The sequence below is a fragment of the Gasterosteus aculeatus genome, chromosome 20, assembly GCF_964276395.1.
Source record: "Gasterosteus aculeatus chromosome 20, fGasAcu3.hap1.1, whole genome shotgun sequence".
Taxonomy (NCBI): Eukaryota; Metazoa; Chordata; class Actinopteri; order Perciformes; family Gasterosteidae; genus Gasterosteus; species Gasterosteus aculeatus.
This window is the reverse complement of record NC_135707.1, coordinates 21,286,648-21,309,870: the sequence shown is the minus strand read 5'-3', so window position 1 is coordinate 21,309,870 and position 23,223 is coordinate 21,286,648. Positions and strand designations below refer to the sequence as shown.

The 23,223-nt window shown below is 48.6% G+C and overlaps 1 protein-coding gene across 11 annotated transcripts in view; it reads right to left on the bottom strand.

The window, feature by feature from the left end:
• Positions 1 to 23,223, bottom strand: part of adgrb1a (adhesion G protein-coupled receptor B1a) — a 120,491-nt gene that overhangs the window by 5,730 nt on the left and 91,538 nt on the right. For 7 of the 11 annotated variants that reach the window (XM_078094113.1, XM_078094117.1, XM_078094121.1 and 4 more), the window contains 11 exons: positions 16,534 to 16,637; positions 15,483 to 15,585; positions 15,232 to 15,382; positions 15,073 to 15,142; positions 14,789 to 14,855; positions 12,725 to 12,810; positions 6,832 to 6,930; positions 2,767 to 2,938; positions 1,701 to 1,796; positions 1,561 to 1,600; positions 157 to 818 (listed from right to left, as the gene is read on the bottom strand). In XM_078094113.1, coding sequence (XP_077950239.1) covers positions 157 to 818; positions 1,561 to 1,600; positions 1,701 to 1,796; positions 2,767 to 2,938; positions 6,832 to 6,930; positions 12,725 to 12,810; positions 14,789 to 14,855; positions 15,073 to 15,142; positions 15,232 to 15,382; positions 15,483 to 15,585; positions 16,534 to 16,637 — 1,650 coding nt within the window. Of the gene's footprint in view, positions 1 to 156; positions 819 to 1,560; positions 1,601 to 1,700; positions 1,797 to 2,766; positions 2,939 to 6,831; positions 6,931 to 11,336; positions 11,397 to 12,724; positions 12,811 to 14,788; positions 14,856 to 15,072; positions 15,143 to 15,231; positions 15,383 to 15,482; positions 15,586 to 16,533; positions 16,638 to 23,223 lie in introns of all 11 variants that reach the window. The other 4 variants (XM_078094118.1, XM_078094122.1, XM_078094119.1 and 1 more) reach the window with 2 other exon arrangements.

The window sequence follows — 23,223 nt, the reverse complement described above, 5'->3', positions numbered from 1 at the left end:
AAGCAGAACAGAAAACATAAATGGAATAAAGTACACTTATTACAAATCAAAGACTCACAATAAAGGCGTGGTAGTTGGGGATGTACGGTGAGCAGTAATAACACAATGTTGCCATGCATATCTTCTTTGGAGTACAACGTGTGAGGCAACACTTACCTCCAGTGAGCTCATGGACAGCGTGGAGACGGTCTCACTCTTGGACATCACCCCGGAGTTAGCGGCATCCGGCCCGTCACACATGCTGTTGGCTCCCTGCGAGTCTCTGGGCATGTTGTGGGCATTGTGAGCAGGTGAGTCTCTGTCGGAGCACGACACGCTGATCTGTTCGGCAGGGAGGCTCTTGAGGCCGAAGCCGGGCGCGGGCTCTCCGTTGGCGGGGTTGGCCAGGTGAATGAGCCTGGTCTGAGGCAGCTGCTCAATGCCGATGTTGTACTTGGCCGTGGGCTCCTCTTTGGCCTTGGCCGGCTTCAGGGTGCCTGTGCTGTTGGTCGGTAGGATGACGTAGCCCGGGCATTTGCCGGTGCCCTCGGAGCTGCTGCCCTCGCCATTTCCTCGGGGCAGCTCTCCATCCAGCTGCTTGAAGAGCTCGCCATCGCAGATGTAGATGGATTTGGCGCCCGGCAGCTCTGTGCTGATTCCCTTGGCAGGGCCCTTCTCCCTGCGCAGAGTCAGAGTGTGGCTGGTGTAGTCTGACACATTCTGGAGGTGAACCTTCGCCATGCTGGCCGGCATGGTGTTAAAGTTGGAACCCTTCTGAAGGGTGAGGGTCCCGGACGAGGCCTTCTCCTCTCCCTGGAGAGAGGAGCGCTTCATAGTGCCTGCAGGCAAAGAAAGACAAAGTTGGACCATGTGCGGACTACACCTTAGAGACAACCGAGACGTCAACCCTTTATTTGGCTGAATGGGGCGTACCTCCACCCAGTGACCTGACTTCATTTCACTATAACAACTGCTGGCTTATGGCAGCATGCGTATCCCAGGTCCAGGCTGGCCAACGCTCTATCCGCAACACTTAGTGACTCACAATCTCACGCCGTACTCCCCCTTCTCACTTGACATGAAAAGAACAATAGAAAATCCTCTCTCGCTGTTCTCTTCTGTCTTTTGTCGATCAGGCGTGCCTGTGTCTCAATAGCTTTTCTGCTCCAGATGCTTTCCTTGATATCCTGTCTCGAGAGATAATCAGATTCAGCCAGCGGATATCAGAGCAGAGCCAGTATCTGATGCGCCACTATCGGGAGGGGACTTAATTATACAGCGGCAGTGCAGGAGAGACTCCGACAGCCCCATTTATCTGCAGAGAAGTGCTCAGCGCACGTTCATCAGCCCCGTCTCCGCTGCCTTGTGCAGCAGCAACGCGCCCTATTTCTTGTCAAATCCGCTCCTTGGTGGAAAGGAGGCTGCGGTGTTGTTGATTGTAAGACAAGGGTGCAGAACTGAGGGGGGACTCGCCTGGCATCTGTTCCCACAAGCAGTCAAAATACAAAGAGAAGGGACAGGGAGACACCTGTGGGCCCACAGGGCAAACACTAAATCCAATGCACCAAACCTGGAGCTCACCTGATCTGCAGGCAATGTCCACATCTTTCTCAAAGTCAGTCTGAGGACGGAAAGCAAGACATATTGCAGTCAGCGTGCGCACCCTGCCAACATTGAATAAATGATCCTGAGAGGTAAAAATAGCAGATGCATGATTATACCATGAGCTGAGCGTGGCCATTCTGGAAAGATCCTCCTGAATCTCCATTGGCGTCCTCCTGGCGATCCACCACGCGGCACTTCACCGCCTCCTGAACCTGCAGCGGATCATGAGTGCACAGATCACGGCCGTGGAACCTGTATGATGCATGTTTGTGCTACTGCAGCTCTCGAGGCTCCAACGTTCTTTACACTACGCAGTTTGCTCGTCTTACGAACTGGAGTAGAAGTGGGGAAAGGTCAAAGGTACCATTTTGTCCTGATGGTGGCACGACAAGCTGAAGGTCGCGGGGTCATCCAAATCAAAATGGTTCACCCCATTGAAAGCCCACTGCCCCCCCCGCTACAAATACCAGACCACCATGACCATGTTGCTCAAGGGGAACCGTGAACTGAAACCATTAATCACCCTCTGATCCTGGATTCTGTCTTTGGAATTACTCTGTTGGGCCAACAAAAGTAAATGCAGCCACGACTGACATTCAAATCCGGATCCTTTAAGTGTTTCAACGTGAACCAGCTGCAGGAAGTGGTCCAGAAACGTAACACTGGTCAAAAGAATAAAAACTGGGACGACTCAAAACATCAGGACGGGAAAAGGAGCTGCTCAGCATTTACACTTTGAATTATATATTGTCTTTCCTTCAAAGTAATTACCATTACCATCATTTAATAAATGTTCCCGCTATGCTGAACATTAAGGATGACATTATTCTGTCATTAGGGCAGGGGAGATGTGCCAGATAGATATTATCAGTAAATATGTGGGCGATGGTCATGGCGATGATTTGACTCCCAAAGGGTTCATTCCACTCAGGGTACGAGATAATATATAATAATAAGTAGCCTTTTGCAGACGATATCAGATCAGGGTTTAGAAATAATGGACAGAACGTTTAAAGCTCACAGTGCTCACATCGGTCTATGGACTCTCGTCACCAAATCAACCCACAGCTATTGTGGGTTGATCAAATGGCCGAACCAACTGTCAGTCCCGCCCGTCGGCATAGAAAGCGTGAGGGAGGCAGACTAAGAGCTGGTTTGTGGCCCCGTCGGGGGGGGCGGTACCTCTCTGCGCAGGATGCAGTGCACCATGACGATGACGAAGCCCTCCAGCGAGTCAAACACAGCGAAGAGGATCTGGAAGAGTGCAGAGCGCCGGTCGGTGATGGCCAGGACGGCTGACATCCAGGTGAGAGCCAGCAGGGGCAAAACCACGCAGGAGCTCCACAGTGACGCCCTGCAGGACGGGGGGGGAAGTGCAGTCAGCGCAGGGTTAGACTGCAGAGCTGCTAACACATGATTCCTATTGTCATTATCAAAGAAAACATTTGCTATAAAACAATTCCAAAAGATAAACTGGATCGCTGGTCTTTTGTTACGTAACAAAAAATAACACAGTAGCAAAGGTCGTTCTTAACATACTCTCAAACCAGCTGCCTAACATTGCATTTATATAGAAAACGTAACCATAAATCCTTTTGCTACTACCACAAACCAAAACATACATCCATTATCTGCAGATATATATGTTCATAATTCACATATATTACATGCATGTATGTTTAAGATGGTTCAGTCAAACCATAGAGGATCTAGTGGCGCAGGAGAGAGAAGGGGGGCAGTAGGGGAAAACAAATGCCATGAGTGTGAAACAGAATGCAAAGACAAACAGAGGCAGAGCAGAGGACAGACGGACGGGAAGAGTCCACACTTTGCTCTTCTTTGGCTTTCTATGTGTTGTAACGTGCGCAGCAGGAATGGACATGAACTCTCACTCAGAACCGCCGACCCAACCGACATTCACCATTCGTCTGTTCAAAGTCCAACAGTACGCCAACAGTACTTTGACACGCCGTACATGGAATAATAACTATTATCAGGTAAGTAATGCTTTGAATTCACTATTCAAGCAGCAATAATACGAGGGGCCATGATGTACCATCAGCTGCTCTGACTTCTTCTACATTTCAGTTATTCTCTGAGTGTCAATATCGCCTCATGCAGAAGTTCCACATGGACCTTCAGCTGTAATGTGAGGACACGTTTCACTGACAACCGCAGAGCAGGGAACAAAAAAACCTCAAGCTAAAGTCAAAGTAATTAATAGTACAACATGAAATAATGTCATTGTTGTAGCTGGTGTGACAGCACATTTTCTGCTAATACACTAATAAATAAACTGAAAGCATTCATGGCACAACGTGTGAAAACAGCCACAATACAAACAGCCCAGGAGGGACTATAACTAATGCACCAGGCAGGTGACCTCACCAATCAAGTCCTGGGGACACGATGACCACAGACCCACGGGGACGTCCCACAGCGCACAATCACCCTTCTCATCATTTACTCTCCGTCCAAATAACGTTGCATTTCAAAACATAAATCTGTTCATAAAAAGCCACTGAAGCCTCCGACTCTGAATATGTGATCTGTGTCCAAAACCCCTCACTACTCCGCCACGATATGGTGGACTACGGGTGTGTAGCGTGAATTATTGTTCTAGGGGGAAAACAGTGGACAACGATTTACGTCATAACGCGTTCCGCTGGAGGAGCTGTAGCGCAATAAAACCGTCACAAACTGCTTTGTATTTAATAATATGCTTACGGTGCCGACGGAGACAGTGAGGGACGTCAATATGTCCCTCCAAAAGAACAAAGACCAAACGTCACTCTGCAGCTGATGCAGGACGCTGCTGACGTCCGCCAGCTTGTGCTTCAATACGTGCACGTTGTGCTGCATGTGCGTCCACTGTCCCACTGTCCCACCCTGGAGGACATCCCCGGCCACAGTTTGGCAAAAAAATCGGCAAGTGATGGAAAGGCTGAAATGAGGTCCTCAGCTGTGCGGTTAAACCGGAGCGTAATGATAATCCATCATGTTCTCCATTGGTCCCCCAGTTACGCCCACGTGGCTGCAGACATATTAGTATTATGTAGTAAGATGTTTTCTGTGGCTACAAACCAAACCTCTCAGCAGGAGGACGGCCAATCAAAGCGCTGCTTATTGGATCATGTGTGTTCACTCGTGGCTGACGTGTGTTTGTCAGACCTGTTGCTCATGATGGGATTCATATCTCAACTTTTTAAAACGTGCTCCTAGTGTGTGTGGATTTGTGTTGGCATGACGACGTATTGTGGCAAAGTAACAAGCAGCCTAATAAAAGTAATATTACAATACAACACCCAAAGTACCATGTTTGTTTATGAACGGATTAAACGAAAGGTCATGTGTCTTTCCTACCAGAGCAAGAGATAAACGTATGTACACGTAGCGGTGTACATACTGGTACACGTAGAGGTGTACATACGTAGAGGTGTACATACTGGTACACGTAGCGGTGTACATACTGGTACACGTAGAGGTGTACATACGTAGAGGTGTACATACTGGTACACGTAGCGGTGTACATACTGGTACACGTAGAGGTGTACATACTGGTACACGTAGCGGTGTACATACGTAGAGGTGTACATACGTAGAGGTGTACATACTGGTACACGTAGCGGTGTACATACTGGTACACGTAGAGGTGTACATACTGGTACACGTAGCGGTGTACATACGTAGAGGTGTACATACGTAGAGGTGTACATACTGGTACACGTAGAGGTGTATACTGGTACACGTAGCGGTGTACATACTGGTACACGTAGAGGTGTACATACTGGTACACGTAGCGGTGTACATACTGGTACACGTAGCGGTGTACATACTGGTAACTGTTGAGGCGTACATACTGGTACACGTAGCGGTGTACATACTGGTACACGTAGAGGTGTACATACTGGTACACGTAGCGGTGTACATACTGGTACACGTAGAGGTGTACATACTGGTACACGTAGCGGTGTACATACGTAGAGGTGTACATACGTAGAGGTGTACATACTGGTACACGTAGCGGTGTACATACTGGTACACGTAGAGGTGTACATACTGGTACACGTAGCGGTGTACATACGTAGAGGTGTACATACGTAGAGGTGTACATACTGGTACACGTAGAGGTGTATACTGGTACACGTAGCGGTGTACATACTGGTACACGTAGAGGTGTACATACGTAGCGGTGTACATACTGGTACACGTAGAGGTGTACATACTGGTACACGTAGCGGTGTACATACTGGTACACGTAGCGGTGTACATACTGGTAACTGTTGAGGCGTACATACTGGTACACGTAGCGGTGTACATACTGGTACACGTAGAGGTGTACATACTGGTACACGTAGCGGTGTACATACTGGTACACGTAGAGGTGTACATACTGGTACACGTAGCGGTGTATACTGGTACACGTAGAGGTGTACATACTGGTACACGTAGCGGTGTACATACTGGTACACGTAGCGGTGTACATACTGGTACACGTAGAGGTGTACATACTGGTACACGTGTATATACTGGTACACGTGTACATACTGGTACACGTAGAGGTGTACATACTGGTACACGTAGCGGTGTACATACTGGTACACGTAGCGGTGTACATACTGGTACACGTAGAGGTGTATACTGGTACACGTAGAGGTGTACATACTGGTACACGTAGAGGTGTATACTGGTACACGTAGAGGTGTACATACTGGTAACTGTTGAGGCGTTTCACTGTATCAGTCATTACAGCCACACGGGTCAGCAGTGACACATGACTGACCAGGAGGGAGATGAGTCCATTACTTGTTCACTCACTAATGTTTAAAACATAGAGGAGCCATTTAGAGGCTGTTTGCTGGTTGTGACAGAGAAACAACAGAAAAGATCCACGATGATCTGATTGTAGTCGCACAGCAGCACAAAGGCTGGGCCGGCAGTGATGGGAGTGATCCATCGGAGCACAGTAACACACACACAGACCACGGCCTCCTCAGCACTCGTCCAATCAGCTTTGTGGCTTTGATGATCAAACACACACACACACACACTCATTGTCCTTCAGTCGTCCATCACAAAACCATAATTACTGAACACATTGGACAAAAGCTTCAGGAGACGCTGCCTGCTGGGCGCCAGGGAGAAGGAGAGATGACAGAGGGAGAAGAGGAGGTGAGGAAGAGGAGGGGAGGCATACAGTAGAGGAGGCAAGGAGAGAGATAAGGAAAAATAATTAGCGGGACTAACATGGCGTTACTGGTAGCTGTGGTGGAAACGTCAGCCGAAGAGATAACTCCGCACTTGGCACATTTGAGCGTCATATTGTACAGTGGCACTGTCATCTGACTGCAAAGTCAAATCAACACGCTGTAACATAACAGATACACACACTCACACAGCGAGGCACAGGGTTCCCTCACAGTCTCTCTCTCAGGGCTGCCGTCCAGGGGGGGGGGGGGCTGTGTGTGGCTCTCAGAAGAGGGGTGGGATTCCCTGAAGGCGGCTTTGATTGTCCAGGAGGAACAGAGTCCTCTCAGTGTTCCTGCCTTTCAACCGTTTATCTGCCTGAGGCGTAATGGCCACGCCTGACTTCCAGCACGCCGCTCTGCCCCCCCCCCCCCCCCCCCCCGGTCATCTCGCTTGGTGCTAAGTGCGTTTACGGGCAAAGCAAAGGGGTTTTTCTACACACACAAGCAACGATGGGCTCCGATTACATGATACTCATCAAAGTAATTGTTGAGATCTGAGAACATCACTGGAAAGCAACGAGAGTGTGGAGCTAAAACGTGTTCATCCTCATCTCTTGGAGTTCCAGGAGTCAATCGCAGCCAACATTGGGCAAGAGACGGGGGACAAACCACCATTCCCACTCACATCCACACACCTATGGGCATTTAGAGCCCCAATCCCCCCGATCCCCTCGATCCCCCCGATCGGCCCGATCCCCCGATCCCCCGATCGCCCCGATCCCCCCGATCGCCCCGATCGCCCCGATCCCCCGATCAGCCCGATCCCCCCGATCCCCCCGATCGCCCGATCCCCCGATCGGCCCGATCCCCCCGATCGCCCCGATCCCCCCGATCGCCCCGATCCCCCGATCGGCCCGATCCCCCCGATCGCCCCGATCCCCCCGATCGCCCCAATCCCCCCGATCCCCCGATCCCCTCGATCCCCCCGATCGGCCCGATCCCCCTGATCCCCCCGATCCCCCCGATCCCCCCGATCCCCTAGCAGTGGGAGGAGGAGAACACGCACAGTCCACTCAGAGAGGCGGCATCAAACCCAGGAGCTTCTCGTCTGTGAGGCTACAGTGCTGAATCCATCCATCCATCGTCAAACCACTTATCCTGCACACCTGTTCGCAGGGGGCTGGAGTCTGTCCCAGCCAACTTCAGGCGATAGACGGGTTCACCCTGGACTGGTCACCAGCCAATCACAGGGCTACACAGAGACACACAACCATTCACACTCACACACCTACGGGCAATTTAGAGTCAATGAACCTGATCCCCAGAGCATGTCTTTGGACTGTGGGAGGAAGCCGGAGAACCCGGAGAGAACCCACGCAGACACGGGGAGAACATGCAGACTCCACACAGAAAGGCCACTGGGCGGAGTGGAACCAGGACCTTCTTGCTGTGAGGCGACAGTGATAACCACCACACCACCGTGCCGCCTTGTGCTGAAAGGGTTACACTACTTTAACACTACATTAATACGTCAAACATTTTCCTTTTAGTTGAGAATTCAGCTGCAAACCTAAAGAGGAATGTTTCTGAGTTAAAGGCCACACGTCATGGAGGTCCCTGTAGTAATCTCATCTTCAGCCTTTCTCCTTTTAAAATAAGGTTTGCATCCCTTCTTCCTACCGAAGCGACGCAGACACATGATGCTACTGACGACTTTGTTCGGTGAATATCAACACCGTCACAGAGGGAACAATAACCACAGTACTAGAAACACGTCACTGTGGTACCGAGTCTCCCTTCCCATTAAAGATGACCAGAGAGCTGCTGTTGGGTGCTGCTTTAAGTGACTTTACTGCAGGATGTTGGATCAACATTCCAACAGTATACATCCAAAAACAAGTGACCTCACTTCCAGCTTCACAGAGAACAGTCATCTCTCCATTTTCCTGCCAACACTAAAGCTAAAAGATCACAACAGAATTCCATTGATAAATGTTTGTATCTCGGGGGAAGTTCCTCCGCAGCGATATTGACAAGCAATAACAAACTAATCTGTTACCATATGGCCTCCTGCTAAACATCAATTAAAGCCGAAGAGCCGAGGGAATCGATTCTCATAGCCCTCGGACACCTGGATTAAAAATCACACAATGGAAGGAATTCAATTTCAAGTAAAAGGGCAACGCGGCGGCTAAATGTACGCCGCAGGCAGGGGTATTAAAAAACAATCAGCTCTTTGAAAAACGCCTCCATTTCTGAGGAGCTCTAGATTGAGAGGCGAAAGTCGGTGATGTGGGTTGAAAAGTTACGAAGAGGATCTGGAGTCCACGAACGTAGACCTTGTTCGGCATGCAAGGCACCAAAAGGAAGTACTGAAAACTACAACCACCCCTTTAATCTGAACGCTTAATGTTCTGTTACAACCTGTAAATACACACACTTGATGATTGGAGCGAGTTAGGCATCCGTCCGTTAAGGACAGAACAAGCTACAGTGCTGGTCGCCGTTAAGCTTCTGCTGTCGGTTTTCATTTTCTCAGAGAATTAGCTTGTAATTTCCGGGGGCGAGGACACTCGTCTCTGCGGTGTGAGCAGCTCTGTGCAGCTTAATTGGATGCTGCACAAATAATTAGCTTCTTTAAACATGTTTCACATTTGAATCCTGCAGACCACCACAGGAGAGGAGAGCGGGCGGATCATTGAAAAGCAACGGAGCCTCTTCAGTCGGCCACAGAAACAACTGTGAGGTTGACCCCCACATGAAGACGCAGCGTCCCATCGCGCTCAGACGCCCAACCAACCGGCCTGGTCGGCCTCTACATGTGCAACTGCTGACCACGAACAGACCCAAGGTCACATCTCATCAAATCCAATCAGTGGACAGCTGATGAAAGTATAATTAATGGATAAGTTAGTTATGTTAGGATTAGTTTTGAGATGTAGTTTCATCACCGCAGCAACTACTTCATCAAGATGGACTTAAATGGTAAAACTTTATCGAACCCCAGAAGGGAATTTAGGTTGTTGTTGCAGTTACGCGAGAAAAGAAATGAATACGGACGGAGGAAGTAAATAACATTGGGCTTCATACGTGTGCTGACCATCACCGCTAACCGAGCCACAACCATCTGCAACAAAACACTACCAGGGGAACGGGATTCTTCCCAAAGTAAGGACCAGAGCACGCTGGAGGCGCAGTACCACGGCGTATGGGACATATGGCACAAAGCCTTCATCGTCTCTAGGGGGACCTGTGTGCGATCTGGTCAGCTGGTTCTTTGAGGTAAAGTCGTTGAGCGGTGTTAGCACAACACACCCCGATGTCCCTCAGGGAGGCGCCCGCGTTTCAACCGGGTTCCTCACCTTCTTTTTGTCATACTTCATAGGAATCAAACGCCTAGCTTTGTCATTCGGGTACTTCCACAGTTACAATGGTATATGAGCTGAAGGGCAGTGCAGGGGAGCCCTACGCCATTATGGCCAAACCCACATGGAGGAGTCCCATTTGTAGCTGATACCCCCCCCCCCCCCCCGTCCAGCCTGCACTACTGGATGCCGAATAAGACATTTCATATTTATTTGGTACTAAGGGGACCCAACTAGTAAGCATTTATTGATTTGTTGATACGTGTGATTTATGAAGTGGGGCCATCTTCAGAGACGGCTGATGAGATCAAATATACAGTATTGAAAATATATCAATATTTTATCCAGGAAACTGTCCAACTACGACGGGTCCTCAGTGCGAGGCACAAACTCTCTGTCTCATCAGTTGATCAAATCTGATTGTTTGCCCGACTCCTCGACCAAGGATTTGTGCGTGCCCCCTTTTTGGATTGGTTTGCCTGTTGGACTGATATCCCGGTTCAGACCAACTAGAGAACTTTTCTCTTTCAGTCGTGCTTTTGGGTTCGAGTACCTGTAATCCTTCCACCAAGTGTTCGTCGTGCTTTGTGCGTGAGACATTTTGCTGTCCTCAATTATTTCTATAAAACAATTGTGTAAATGCTTAAATTATTAACCAAAGCACAAAGGTTCAGCATTTAAGTCCACCAAACCTGTGGTAATTAATCTAAAAACGAGACAAAACGGAGGTCTGTATTTTTTCATATTGCAGGATATTTTAGTAAGAAACTAAATGCAAAGTCAAGCGAAGGTTTGTGAGCGTTCATTCAAAGCTCCAACTTGCATCCACGTCCCTTAAGGGACGGCGATCTCACGTTGTCCTTACTGCGAGACGAAGGAAGGCTGAGACCCGAGCGGTCGCTACTGACAAACATCTACTCCATCAGACGCAGAGAGAAGCCATCATGTCATTGCCACACACACACACTGCATTACTGTTGAAAGAGTCAAACTGCTATGAAAGCCTTCCAGAAGCGGTCGGAGCCCGAGGCAGCGATGGGTTGTGTGTAGCGTCAAAGGCAAGGTCGACGGTGAGGTCAATAGGCAGGAAGTCAGAGTAAGCCAATCAGAGGTGCTTGCTAGGGGATTGAGCAGATTGGGTGATGGGCAGCGCTGGCAGCTATACTTCTAACACAGGGGGTGGGCCGGTATTTTTTACCCAATCACTGGTGACATGGAGGGGGGCTTCTGAGACTGATGTGTTCCTGATTGGAGAGCCCTGAGTGAGAGAGAGGGGATTCTGTGCAAACTCAAACATGACATATCAGACAGCAAAACAGTACAGTTGAACAGAGATCATCGAAGGAAGCAAACATTTTCAGAGAGAGAAAGAAAAAAACATTTGAATGCACCAACGATGCCAATGGAGACAGAACAGCCTGCAGGGTAAAGTGGAGCAGGGCGCATGTGTGTGTAGCCAATCACTGACAGGGTTCATGCTGAAACAATGCGTGTGATCCATACATACAAAAGAAACCTGACACGGTGGCCTGTCTGCATGGATACAAAATGGTTTTTTTACATGTCCAACTTGATTATGACCCTCAAATAAACATGCTAGGCTTTGATGCCACTGGAATAAGTAGATGCCTAAAACGCTGCACGATGGCGCCGCTTTGTGAAAAGTCTTACTTCATTCCTCTTTCTGCAGGACGACCAAGAAAGAGCTTCAGGAGCCTTGTTTTCTGCCCCATGTTAACGAACCAACTCTAAGCAGCTCATGCAGGTACAGACAGGGCCACAGCGTTATGGTCAGTCTTTATACTTTCATATGGTTTTTCACATGTTGGAGTGTCCTTTTAGGACTATAGATACCCCAACGCTTTGTCGGGTTAACTAGCGTTTATCTCAGCTGAACTGTTTCATTTATGCAGCTCTGTTCATTGGCTCTGTTTCCATTTGTGATAATAACATTGGAGGATTGCAGCCTGTTTGCTTCAGTGAAGAGAAGCAATCGCAGCATCATTTTGTTGAGCACAATGTTATCCTAAACAACAAAACCAATGGCCAAAGTGACCAAAATCAAACTGTGGATGTGGAGAGCTGTGTTTTTAATTGCATTATTATAGTGTGACCTTGCTGTTTCAAAGCCCTGCTTCCCTCTACTAGAAATAACCAAACAGGAGAAGAGACACAGATGGGTGTACAGAACTTTACATCAATAGCAACACCTGCAAACAAAGAGCAGCTGCAGGGAAATGTGACACATTTGGAACTTAAAAGAAAGCAATGAGATGAGTCATCATCAGTCTGTGCAGGACCGATAACCAGGCAGCCTCCCCCACGCCTCCTTCTGCTTTCTATGGTGTCATCCTGCACTAACTTTGACCCCAGTCTAACATGTGCAAACCACCACTTATGTTGGCCTCTTATTGCATTTTCGAGAAGTCACATTTACCTTCTCTTTTTCTGTCAAAAACTAAGCATCACCATCAAAAGTTTGAAATGACAGCTGGGGATAGTTTCAGCCACTACCCCCCCCCCCAGTAGCTCGGCTAGGCTGGTTATAGGTCACTGTGTAGAATGGATGTGTGGAATAAGGCATACCCCGCCCTCTCCTTTAGTTTCATATCTGTTATGCCGTCTTTGGACACCAGTTTGTTAAAAACGAGAATCCCAATAACCATGTTAACCTGTCGAAGAGAAGAGGCACATGATTAAAGCAGAGCAAAGACACTTCTATCACTTCACAACATGCAGATCTGCTCTGATGGGGATGCTGATGCGCTGGATAGCATTGCACACACACACACACACTTTGTCTGTACTTACTGTAGATATTATATCCTAAATGTTTGTGACAAAATCTATCAGCCACCCAATGAAGCATGAGAGTTAAAAGATGGTTGAAAGGATGAATTGTAGACATATTAACACATTGATCAGTGGCGACAGGGTCTAAATGAAATCTAAGGTGGGGGTGTATTGGACTGCAGTGACTCCCATCTTGTTACAGTTACTACCTCTCGCTCAGAGTGAGCCTAGTGTCCAGTTACTGTCGGAGCTCTTTATGTGTGAAAGGACTCTGAATACCAGAGCTTCTCCTGTAGGTCGGGAGAAGTAATGAAGGAAAGTGGAGCTAATGGGCTGGATGAGCTAAAGCAGGACACTGTCGCTGCACTGAGGGTGTTGGTCGAACACAAGGAGGGTTGAGATGACCATTTATATATAATGTGTGTCTGTTGGATCTGTGTGGTTAATGGAACACTGGCCTCGTTCTCCTTTAAACAGCAGCTGCAGATGGTGGAAACCATGTGCTGACATCTTCTATACGCAACGTTTTATTCATTCATTACTATGAGATAAACCGTTTATGTCGCCAAAATGCAACATCAAACATTAATTCAAGTTTTGAGAAAAGGGAAGGCAAATGAGCAAAGTAAGCGTCAAGGAAGGAAAGGAAGTATTAAACGGTGAAAAGAGGAAGCACAAAGGAAATGTGCTAGTAATAAGAAAGACAAATTAAAAAGTAGGAGAGGAAAGGATGAGGCCGCTAAGCAAAGCAGAGAGAGGAGGAGGCAGGGAACAAAAGAGGGAAGGAGGAGGCAGGGAACCAAAGAAGGAAGGAGGAGGTAGGGAACAAAAAAGGGAACTAAAGAGCGAAGGAGGAGGTAGGGAACTAAAGAGGGAAGGAGGAGGTAGGCAACCAAAGAGGGAAGAAGGAGGTAGGGAACCAAAGAGGGAAGGAGGAGGTAGGGAACCAAAGAGGGAAGGAGGAGCTAGGGAGCTAAAGAAGGAAGGAGGAGGTAGGGAACTAAAGAGGGAACCAAAGAGCGAAGAAGGAGTTAGGGAACAAAAGAGGGAACTAAAGAGCGAAGGAGGAGGTAGGGAACTAAAGAGGGAAGGAGGAGGCAGGGAACAAAAGAGGGAAGGAGGAGGTAGGGAACTAAAGAGCGAAGGAGGAGGTAGGGGACTAAAGAGCGAAGGAGGAGGTAGGGGACTAAAGAAGGAAGGAGGAGGTAGGGAACTAAAGAGGGAACCAAAGAGGGAAGGAGGAGGCAGGGAACTAAAGAGCGAAGAAGGAGTTAGGGAACAAAAGAGGGAACTAAAGAGCGAAGGAGGAGGTAGGGAACTAAAGAGGGAAGGAGAAGGTAGGGAACTAAAGAGGGAAGGAGGAGGTAGGGAACTAAAGAGGGAACTGAAGAGCGAAGGAGGAGGTAGGGAACTAAAGAGGGAAGGAGAAGGTAGGGAACTAAAGAGGGAAGGAGGAGGTAGGGAACTAAAGAGGGAACTGAAGAGCGAAGGAGAAGGTAGGGAACTAAAGAGCGAAATAGGAGGTAGGGAACTAAAGAGGGAAGGAGAAGGCACGCGAGCAAAAGGAACCAAAAGGGGAGGAAAGGAAGATGTTGAACGAAGAAGGAGAAGACAGGGAAGTAAACCACGGTCCCAGCAGGAGACACGGGTTGATCTCATTTGTCTTCTCTTAGAGATGTCATGCTGTCTGATCGTAATATACATTACTATGCAATCAATCCCTGCAGAGTAAATATGTTCATTTCTAGTGTGTAATGTGGATTAAAGGTGTTACGTGTTGCTAATTGGTCATACAGCGGTGTCTCCATTATGACAGAAGTCTTCATGAAGACAGACTGAACACGAAAGAAAAAATACCAAGACAACAGCTGCAGCGGGTCCAACAAATGCATACAGAAGACCTCCTTCCAGAGACAGCCAGCAGCTACAAGAGAGGACAGACGTGGAGAGACATGACGAGAGGAGGGGAGACAGGGGAGGGGATGGAAACGGTCCGAGTTGTGAAAGGTAGTGGACGTGACAAGAATGCCGATGGCAGAAGATGGAGGAGATAGAGAAACACAGGTTAATAATGCTGCCAACATGCCCCCCCTCGCCGGGGGACACGATGTGCACTATGCAGCTACAGGATGCATGCTTACTAGCTTGGTGTTCCGTATCCCTTGGCCTTGGTGAATCCCACTGAGATGGCCACCACCAGTGCAGGGAGACCTGGGAGGAAGATCAGAAGGAACGTCAACATGACCCGGATGGAAGACACCGGCGGAAGGACAGGACGGACACCGGACGGAGCGGCCCACCCCAGCCGAGACACAGGAAGCGCTTGCGTATGATGCGGTTCCTGAGGCGACCCGTCACCGCCATGTACGACTGCCAGGCCTCCGTCAGAACCCAGCAGAACGAGGACAGGAAGAAGAAATGGAGGAATGCGGCGATCAGGGTGCACAAGACCTGGGACAATGGAAACAGGAGGACAGGGAAACAAATATCGAGTGATGTACTCGAAATGAATCAGCAAACACTGGAATGTGCTCTTTGGATTGGTCCTCACCTTATTGCGTGTCTGAGTCTGTCCGATGAGGATGAGAGCATTAGAGGAGATGATGGAAAGGCAGAAGTTAATGAGGATGACTGAGCGCTCAGACCGAATGTATCTGCAGGAAAGAGAAAGAGACCAATCATTCTTACTGTGGTGGAGTCCGACACAAGACACCAAAGGACAAGATGAAGGCTGAATATGTACTACAACTGCTACCCCCGATTGAGGGCTCGTTCCTGCAGTCCAATCATCTTGCACCATGAGAAAGAAACAGCTGGAGGTGTTACTGTACGTATCTCTCATAACGAGATGATGGAACGAGACAGCGGAGGCTGTCAGTAACTTCTTTAACCACAGCATTGGTCTGCTGGTTGGCCTATGAAGACAGCAGCATGCTCTGGATTGGACTTTCCATTTCACACACATGGAGACTCAGTTAGAAGAGGAAGAAGTTATATGTCCTGTATAGAGAGTAGAGATCGTCTGGTACCATCTTGTCCTCCCAGATACCGACCCAATACCAGTGAATTCATATCAGTAACAAAAGATACATGCTGTAAGAGCCAAATATGGACACTGGGTGGCGCTGCACTAAGCACTACTTAGCCCGGTATTTAGGTTGTGGATCCACGGGGTTTGTCAGGTGTTTGACCCCAGAAGGGCAAAGGGTTTCTGACCGCTAGACCAGATGTTTGAATCTACCACGAACTGTTGCATGTTAACCTGGAATAAGTTGACTTTAAACGGCCCCAGTGGACTCGAATGTTTGCCACGACGACGCAAAACCAACAGCAACATGCAGAGAGGACTCATCCTGGAGGTAGAGACACCTCAGCAGCCCAACACACTGACTGCGCTCCTTTAACACATGATGTCTAATAGCAATGTATGTAAGAACGTATTCTCCCTCTTATAAGCCCATGCAACTTCTTTTAGCGCTAGCCGTTAGCTCTGTTATTTAGCCAGGCAGGGCTGTGCATCTCGAATACAATCAATCAGTCAATGATCTGTTGCTAGAAGAGTCTCTCCACCTTTCTCCCCATAACTCCAGCATTCCTCTCACCTCCACACCGACACATAGATGATGATGAGCAGCAACAAGGTAAGCGACGACACTCCGCAGCCCACGATCAGCGTCACGGACGGCAGCTGTGTCTTATCCATGTTCTGGAAAATAAAAGGAGGAGAATCACAGAATGACTGAACGGATGATCTCCGCGTCCTCATCCACCCCACGGCCGATAGGACCGCTGGACGCATCGCCGCGTGCTGCTGAAGTGTGTGTAAAGACTTTGACAGGAGCTGTCAGCGGATGAACACAAAGGCAGGAAAAAGCCCTCGGTGACTCCGTTTGTGAGGCCTCACCTCCTAACTGGGTCACTCGCGGTTCAAATGCTGCCCACTGAATTGTCCTTCCCATCACTTCAGATGCGTTCAGAGGCCGACGTCGCCGGGCGACTCTCACATCTTTGAGGGAAATAAACTGCTGCTGATGTGCAGCAGTCATCCTGGTCCCAGTACGGGGCGGTTTAACTAAACAGACCGACAAAGGTACTTTGTTCACTTCAGGGCTGCACCCACAACTGTTCCCCACATGCCGAAACACATTAGAGATTTAAGACCATTAATAACGCCCCATTTCAGTGCCATCAGTGCAATCTGTCATCTCCATATGTGAACTAGAGGAATATGAACAGATGTGTGCGGAGGTTTTGGATGACCCAGGAGGAAAAGCAGCTCCGCTCTGTAGACTGAAGGAGTCCAGCACCCCCACCGTTCTAAATCAGAATGCCCGTACACACACAACACATTCAGCCCAAAATGTTGAACTGGACCTCAAAGGTCTCTAGTTTGGACCACGCCCTGAAGTCCAGATGTTTGGATCTCAGAGATAAAAGGCTGACAGGACTTGAGCGATAAAGATGCAAAGACTCAACACTGAGACCTAATTCTGTCTCACCAGGACGCCGAGGAAGTATGCAAACATGTTCTGTGCTCCAGAGGCAGCACACATTTACAAAGGTTCTATTGATATTACTGGTATTTATTTCATCTTTTAATCTTTTTTTTACTGCTTACTTTGTTACCTTTTTGTTAATAGTGGGATTGCTAAATGAAAGGACTAAGTAAATACTGTAGAAAAGACAGTAACTACAGTATGTAAAAATGTCCATAACAGGTGGAGATGAGTTCAAAGTGTCCTTAAAACTGGGACACTGTGCAGGTCAGACCTGTTGCGTTGCAGCAGAGACGGCCGGCCTGCTGATGCACGTTACACAGCGGCAAGGTGACAAGTGACACCGTCAGTAGAAGCGCCAACAACATGCTGTGAAAACCTTCATGACCTTCGCGACCTTCTGCCGGCGGCAACGCGCGCCAATCGATGATTCAACATGAAAGCCCCCGAGGTGGTGACTGGGGTCACTGGGGTCACTGGGGCAGTGCGGCCGGCCCAGCTGGCTGTGCACAGCGCAGTGTTTGCGTGGTCGTAAAGGTCGGCGGGGTGACTTCAGCAGGCTGCCAGCGAGGGGCTCTGACGCCATGACGTGGATAAAATGAGCAGTGATGCACGTGCACGCATGCTAGAGAGGAGTTAAAGAGCAAGGTGACTTCAAGGTGATTCATGAACACAACCACACCGCCCCCCCAAACACACACAGACCGATGCATGCATGCATTTCTACCACATACGTGACCATTACATTATCTAAATACAGCACATTGTCTTGGTTGCCATGGCTACTATCTGCAGTGTGTTTATGCCTGTGCTGTGACATTTCAGTTGATCTCTAAAAATAGAACGAGGATGAAGTTTGCGTTTCCGGATGATGACCATTAAAAGTTGTAGTTGGATCTCTTTATGCCAACACGCCTCAGAGCTAAAAACCCATTAAGAAAACAATAGAGCAGATAAAGGAGCATGTGCACGTTATGGAGGCACGTGACACGGCACCCATCGTCTTAAAGCGTTTCTATAGCAACAACAGCACTGCATCCTGCAGACAGCGCACCTTTTATAAAAGTCAAATAAAAACACATTATCTTTTAATCTACTCTGTGCTAAGCCCCGCCCCCCCACTTACAGATTAAACGCCCATGGTTGTTAAACGCATAATTGAAAAGCAACACACCGCTTAATAATCAATCACCAGCCCCTTTGTAACCAGTCTGACATGTTGTTTGCATTGTTGAGAATAGTTTCACTCTGAAGCCGTGACGGGCGGCGGTGGGGGCCGGTGGGGGCCGGTGGGGGCCGGTGGAAGGGGCCCGTGCTTGGTGGTTGGTGCTCGGGGTGCAGAGTGGGAGAGCTACTCCTCCCTTCCAGCAGAAGATAATTAGCTGAGTTTATAGCCTGTCTTGTCTCCAGGTTTGATGTGTGTGCCGGGGCCAACTTAATTAAATCCCTCTGATTAATCTGCACTGCAGTGAGTCCTTTTCCAACAGCAGCGGAGGGAGGCAAAGATTACGAGTGGAAAGACGTCTGCAAAGACACACAAACTTTACCCCCCCACTCGGCTAACGGCAGCGTCCAAACCACAGCGCCCACTGCGTTACTCCACAGCCTCAGCCAGCACCGCCCTTCCCCCAGCGACCAATCACATGGCAGATATCCGACCAGTGGTTACACACAGGAAACACACCAGCGTGTCCACCGTGTGTGTGTGTGTGTGAGAGAGATGACATCAGATAAATACATATTCCAACGTGATCTCCAGAACCTGTTCGTAAAAATGTGTATGAAAATCTTGAACATAGACATTGGTAACAATACATAGGAACTGGCGGGGGTTAACCACGCCCCTTGAGTGAACAACATGGCGGACCATGTCGGATTCCTGAGTGAACGTCTCTCCGCCATGTTGGATTTTTTGAGGGGGTTAGGGTTAGTATTCTATTCTTACAAGTTAACATTGATTTCTCGTTAAAAATACAATCATAACAGTTTATTTTACATGGTTAGACTTCAGGAAGTGTGTTTACGGGGCGCAGGTCCCCGTTCACTTTGAACAGGGTGACGTCATCAGTTGCACTCCCCATTTATTTTGTATGTATCACTACGAATTTGTATCTTCAAGATTTCCGTGTACATTTTTACGAACAGGTTTTGGAGATCAGGCTGCATATTCAGGTTGTTTAACAGAAGAACCATCCTCTGAAGGAAAGGTCACCTAATGGCGCGTTTCCACCGAGCGGTACGGGACGGGACGGGTCGGGTCGGTACCCTTTTATTTGTGTCTCCACTGCCAAAGGTTGAGAATGGTACCAACAATCCGATGCGTACCACTTTGTGGGTACCCTTCCGTTGGGGTACCTGGCACAGTTGTTTGGTACTAAAGGGCGGAGCTAGACTCACTGCAGAGCATTGATTGGTTGAAAGAGTGTCGTCATTTGCGCATGCCGCAAGTGTGTTTTTCCTTGCAGCATGTAGCCTTTGCTCAAACAAAGAGTGTCGTCTCCTTGTGACAAACAGCCACATATCGAGGAGCAGGAACAGGATCGGCTGTACGTCCTCCATTGTTGTTTGCGGTTAGCTTTCAGTGTTCACGCGATCGAATGACGTCAATCTACTTTCCGTCATATACCACGCCCATCAAGTGACGTCATCACTACTTTCTGGAATACACCACGCCTCTTAAGTAAGGGTACTGTTGGCAGTGGAAACGCTCGCCACATCATGGTTAACAGACCCGACCCGTACCGTACCGTACCGTACCGCTCGGTGGAAACGCGCCATTAATGACTTCTGTTGGGATCCGGCGCTAAATAGAAAAAAATAAAACTAGACCAAATGAACCTGACCTTTAAGAGGGGGGGTTATTCATGCACCTTATTAAGAAATCTAATCCACTTTTAAAGTGAAGCTAATTACGTTGAGAAATGCTCCATGGGGTTAAGTGGACATCCAACACCATCCATCATTGGTGGGGTGGAGCAGGGTTTGCTCCACCCCACATCCTGCACGTGGAGTCACACCTACGGCCCCCCAGGGTCTCCCTGTCCTCAGCGCACGGCTCACAGGGCAACTCCACTCAGAAGGAATGGAACCTGGACCAGTGGGCCCTATTGTGACCCCCTTTATTTATAATATTGCTGCTGGCTGTTGATGTTTTCGTAAGTTGAATATCTGCCGATTTTGTTTTAAAGAGTAAAAAGGAATTCAAGTATTTAATGAACAAGGCGACAGACAACGTGATCCACAGAATGATCCATATTGAGACATGGAAACATCTGGAGAACTTCTACAGCCAAAGGTCCATTAATACTTATGAGAGGTCATGCTCTGACCTCCACACAATGAATGTTTTAGATGAGATCTTCAATGTCATTCATCTACTAATTATCTGACAGCATATTATGCCATTTTGTTTGACCAAAGCTAAAACAGTTAATATAGTAACCTATTATACAAATAACAGAAAATTGCTGTCCAACTTTACTTTACTGACGTTCTGTCATACTAATATTCAAATACAAATGAGTGAATTCATGACTAACGTGGAATCCAAAATGTCGGTTCCCCCTGCGTGCTGTTTTTGGTCTTTGCATCGGGGGCCGGGGAGGCTGCTGAAGCTTCGGGGGTGTCAGGTCACAGCTTGTCAGTGACTGACCTCCTGCCACCCTTTGCGCCTGGACTCAGGCAGCGCTCGGATGACTGGGCTGCACGTCAGCGATGGGATGGACACGGATGTTGGGACTGTTCTCAGTACTCAATATTCTCAATGTATTGACAAAACGATCAGAATGTACTACGGACGCGTCTAGATGACTGGCAGGAGTAAACCAAACCATTATTTTCTATACAGCTTTTTCTAATGATACATCGGGTCCAGTTCTGCTGAAACAGATGAATGGTAAATGGTCTGTACTTGTACAGCGCTTTTCTAGTCTTCTGACCACTCAAAGCGCTTTAACACTACATGACATCATTCACCCATTCACACCCATTCACACACTGATGACATCATTCACCAATTCACACCCATTCACACACTGATGACATCATTCACCCATTCACACCCATTCACACACTGATGACATCATTCACCAATTCACACCCATTCACACACTGATGACATCATTCACCAATTCACACCCATTCACACCCTGATGACATCATTCACCCATTCACACCCATTCACACACTGATGACATCATTCACCAATTCACACCCATTCACACACTGATGACATCATTCACCAATTCACACCCATTCACACACTGATGACATCATTCACCCATTCACACCCATTCACACACTGATGACATCATTCACCCATTCACACCCATTCATACACTGATGACAGGAGAACCACACAGTGACACCTGCCATCAGTAACTAACATCCACACACTGTAGTCACAGCTACAGGAGCCATGTTGGGTTAAGTGTCTTGCCCAAGGACACATCGACATGCAGGTTAGCAGGGCCTGGCATCGAACAGACAACCCTCAGACCACTCACCCACAGTGAAAACACACGTTCAATTTAAAGTCCTTTCGCTCAGACCCCACCGGGGACTCCGCCGGGGCCTCCGTCGGGGCCCCCGTCGGGGCCTCCGTCGGGGCCTCCGTCGGGGCCTCCGTCAGGGCCTCCGTCGGGGCCTCCACCGAGCAGTCCGAGCTGCAGTGGGCTCGCTGCTCCACTGGGAACCAACAACTACTCCATCTGCTGGAGACACAGGCCGGACTGCATGAAAGCCCAACAACTGCTCTAAGGTACACAACCCCACCCTCATAGCAGGACACCAAACACCCTGCATCCCGCCTGGGGCAGCGTCTGACAATGACTGTTTACTGAGACTATGAGCGCCAACGTTAAAACAACAGAAGTATTTCATGCACATTGATAACCAGCTGTACCAACTCCAGTTGAAAGGTCGAGATGATCTCATGACTTCAGAGTGCAGCGGAGCAAAAAGACCGGAGGCAGGAAAAAAACAGCTAGCCAACTATTTTGAAGGTAAAAACCACATATTGGGGACAAAAACCGTGTGCATCCTCAGGTGTGCGTTGCCATAGTGACGTTGCTGCTGGGTTCATGAGGCCCGTTGGTAAATGGCCGTGCTCGGCTTCCACAATCAGCCGGGCAGCCGATGGAGCTCTAGCAATCGACTTCCCCGAAAAGCAAACGAACATTTCTGTGTGTTAAACCATTTCTACCCAATAACTGAACCGTGGGCTTCCCGTGTTTATGATATGCTAGCTTAGCCACCACGCCAAAATGCTGCACTGTTCCTTTAAATTGTCACTGACTTGTCAGTCGACCAGTTAATCGATGAACCAATCACTGCAGCACAAATGGAGCACAGCAGGGCACGAGATGCATCACTCAAACCCCTGCAAACATCTGCAACTACAACACCGGCGCCCCGTCTTTAAGAAAGCCTTGGTGCCAGGGCTGTTACCAGGGCTGTTACCAGGGCTGTTACCAGGGCAACTGGTGAACAAAACGGCTTCCCAGGCAATGTGCAGTCTAATAATAACTAATCACGCCCCACGAAGACACGCCCCTTTGCCCAAAGGAACCGGGGCAGGTTTGGGTCAACGGGACACTGCTTTTTTAACCGACATGTTTCATTACCCCCTCCCCCCCCCCCCCCCCCCCCACACACACACACACACACACTGTGTGCAGCTGCAGTCATTCTGTAGTAACCATATTCAAATATGCCTTTTTGTGGAGGACACGTCATGCAGCACCTTCTCCATTGAGGGCTGGTAACCATGGAGACGTCGTTGACAAATAACATGTA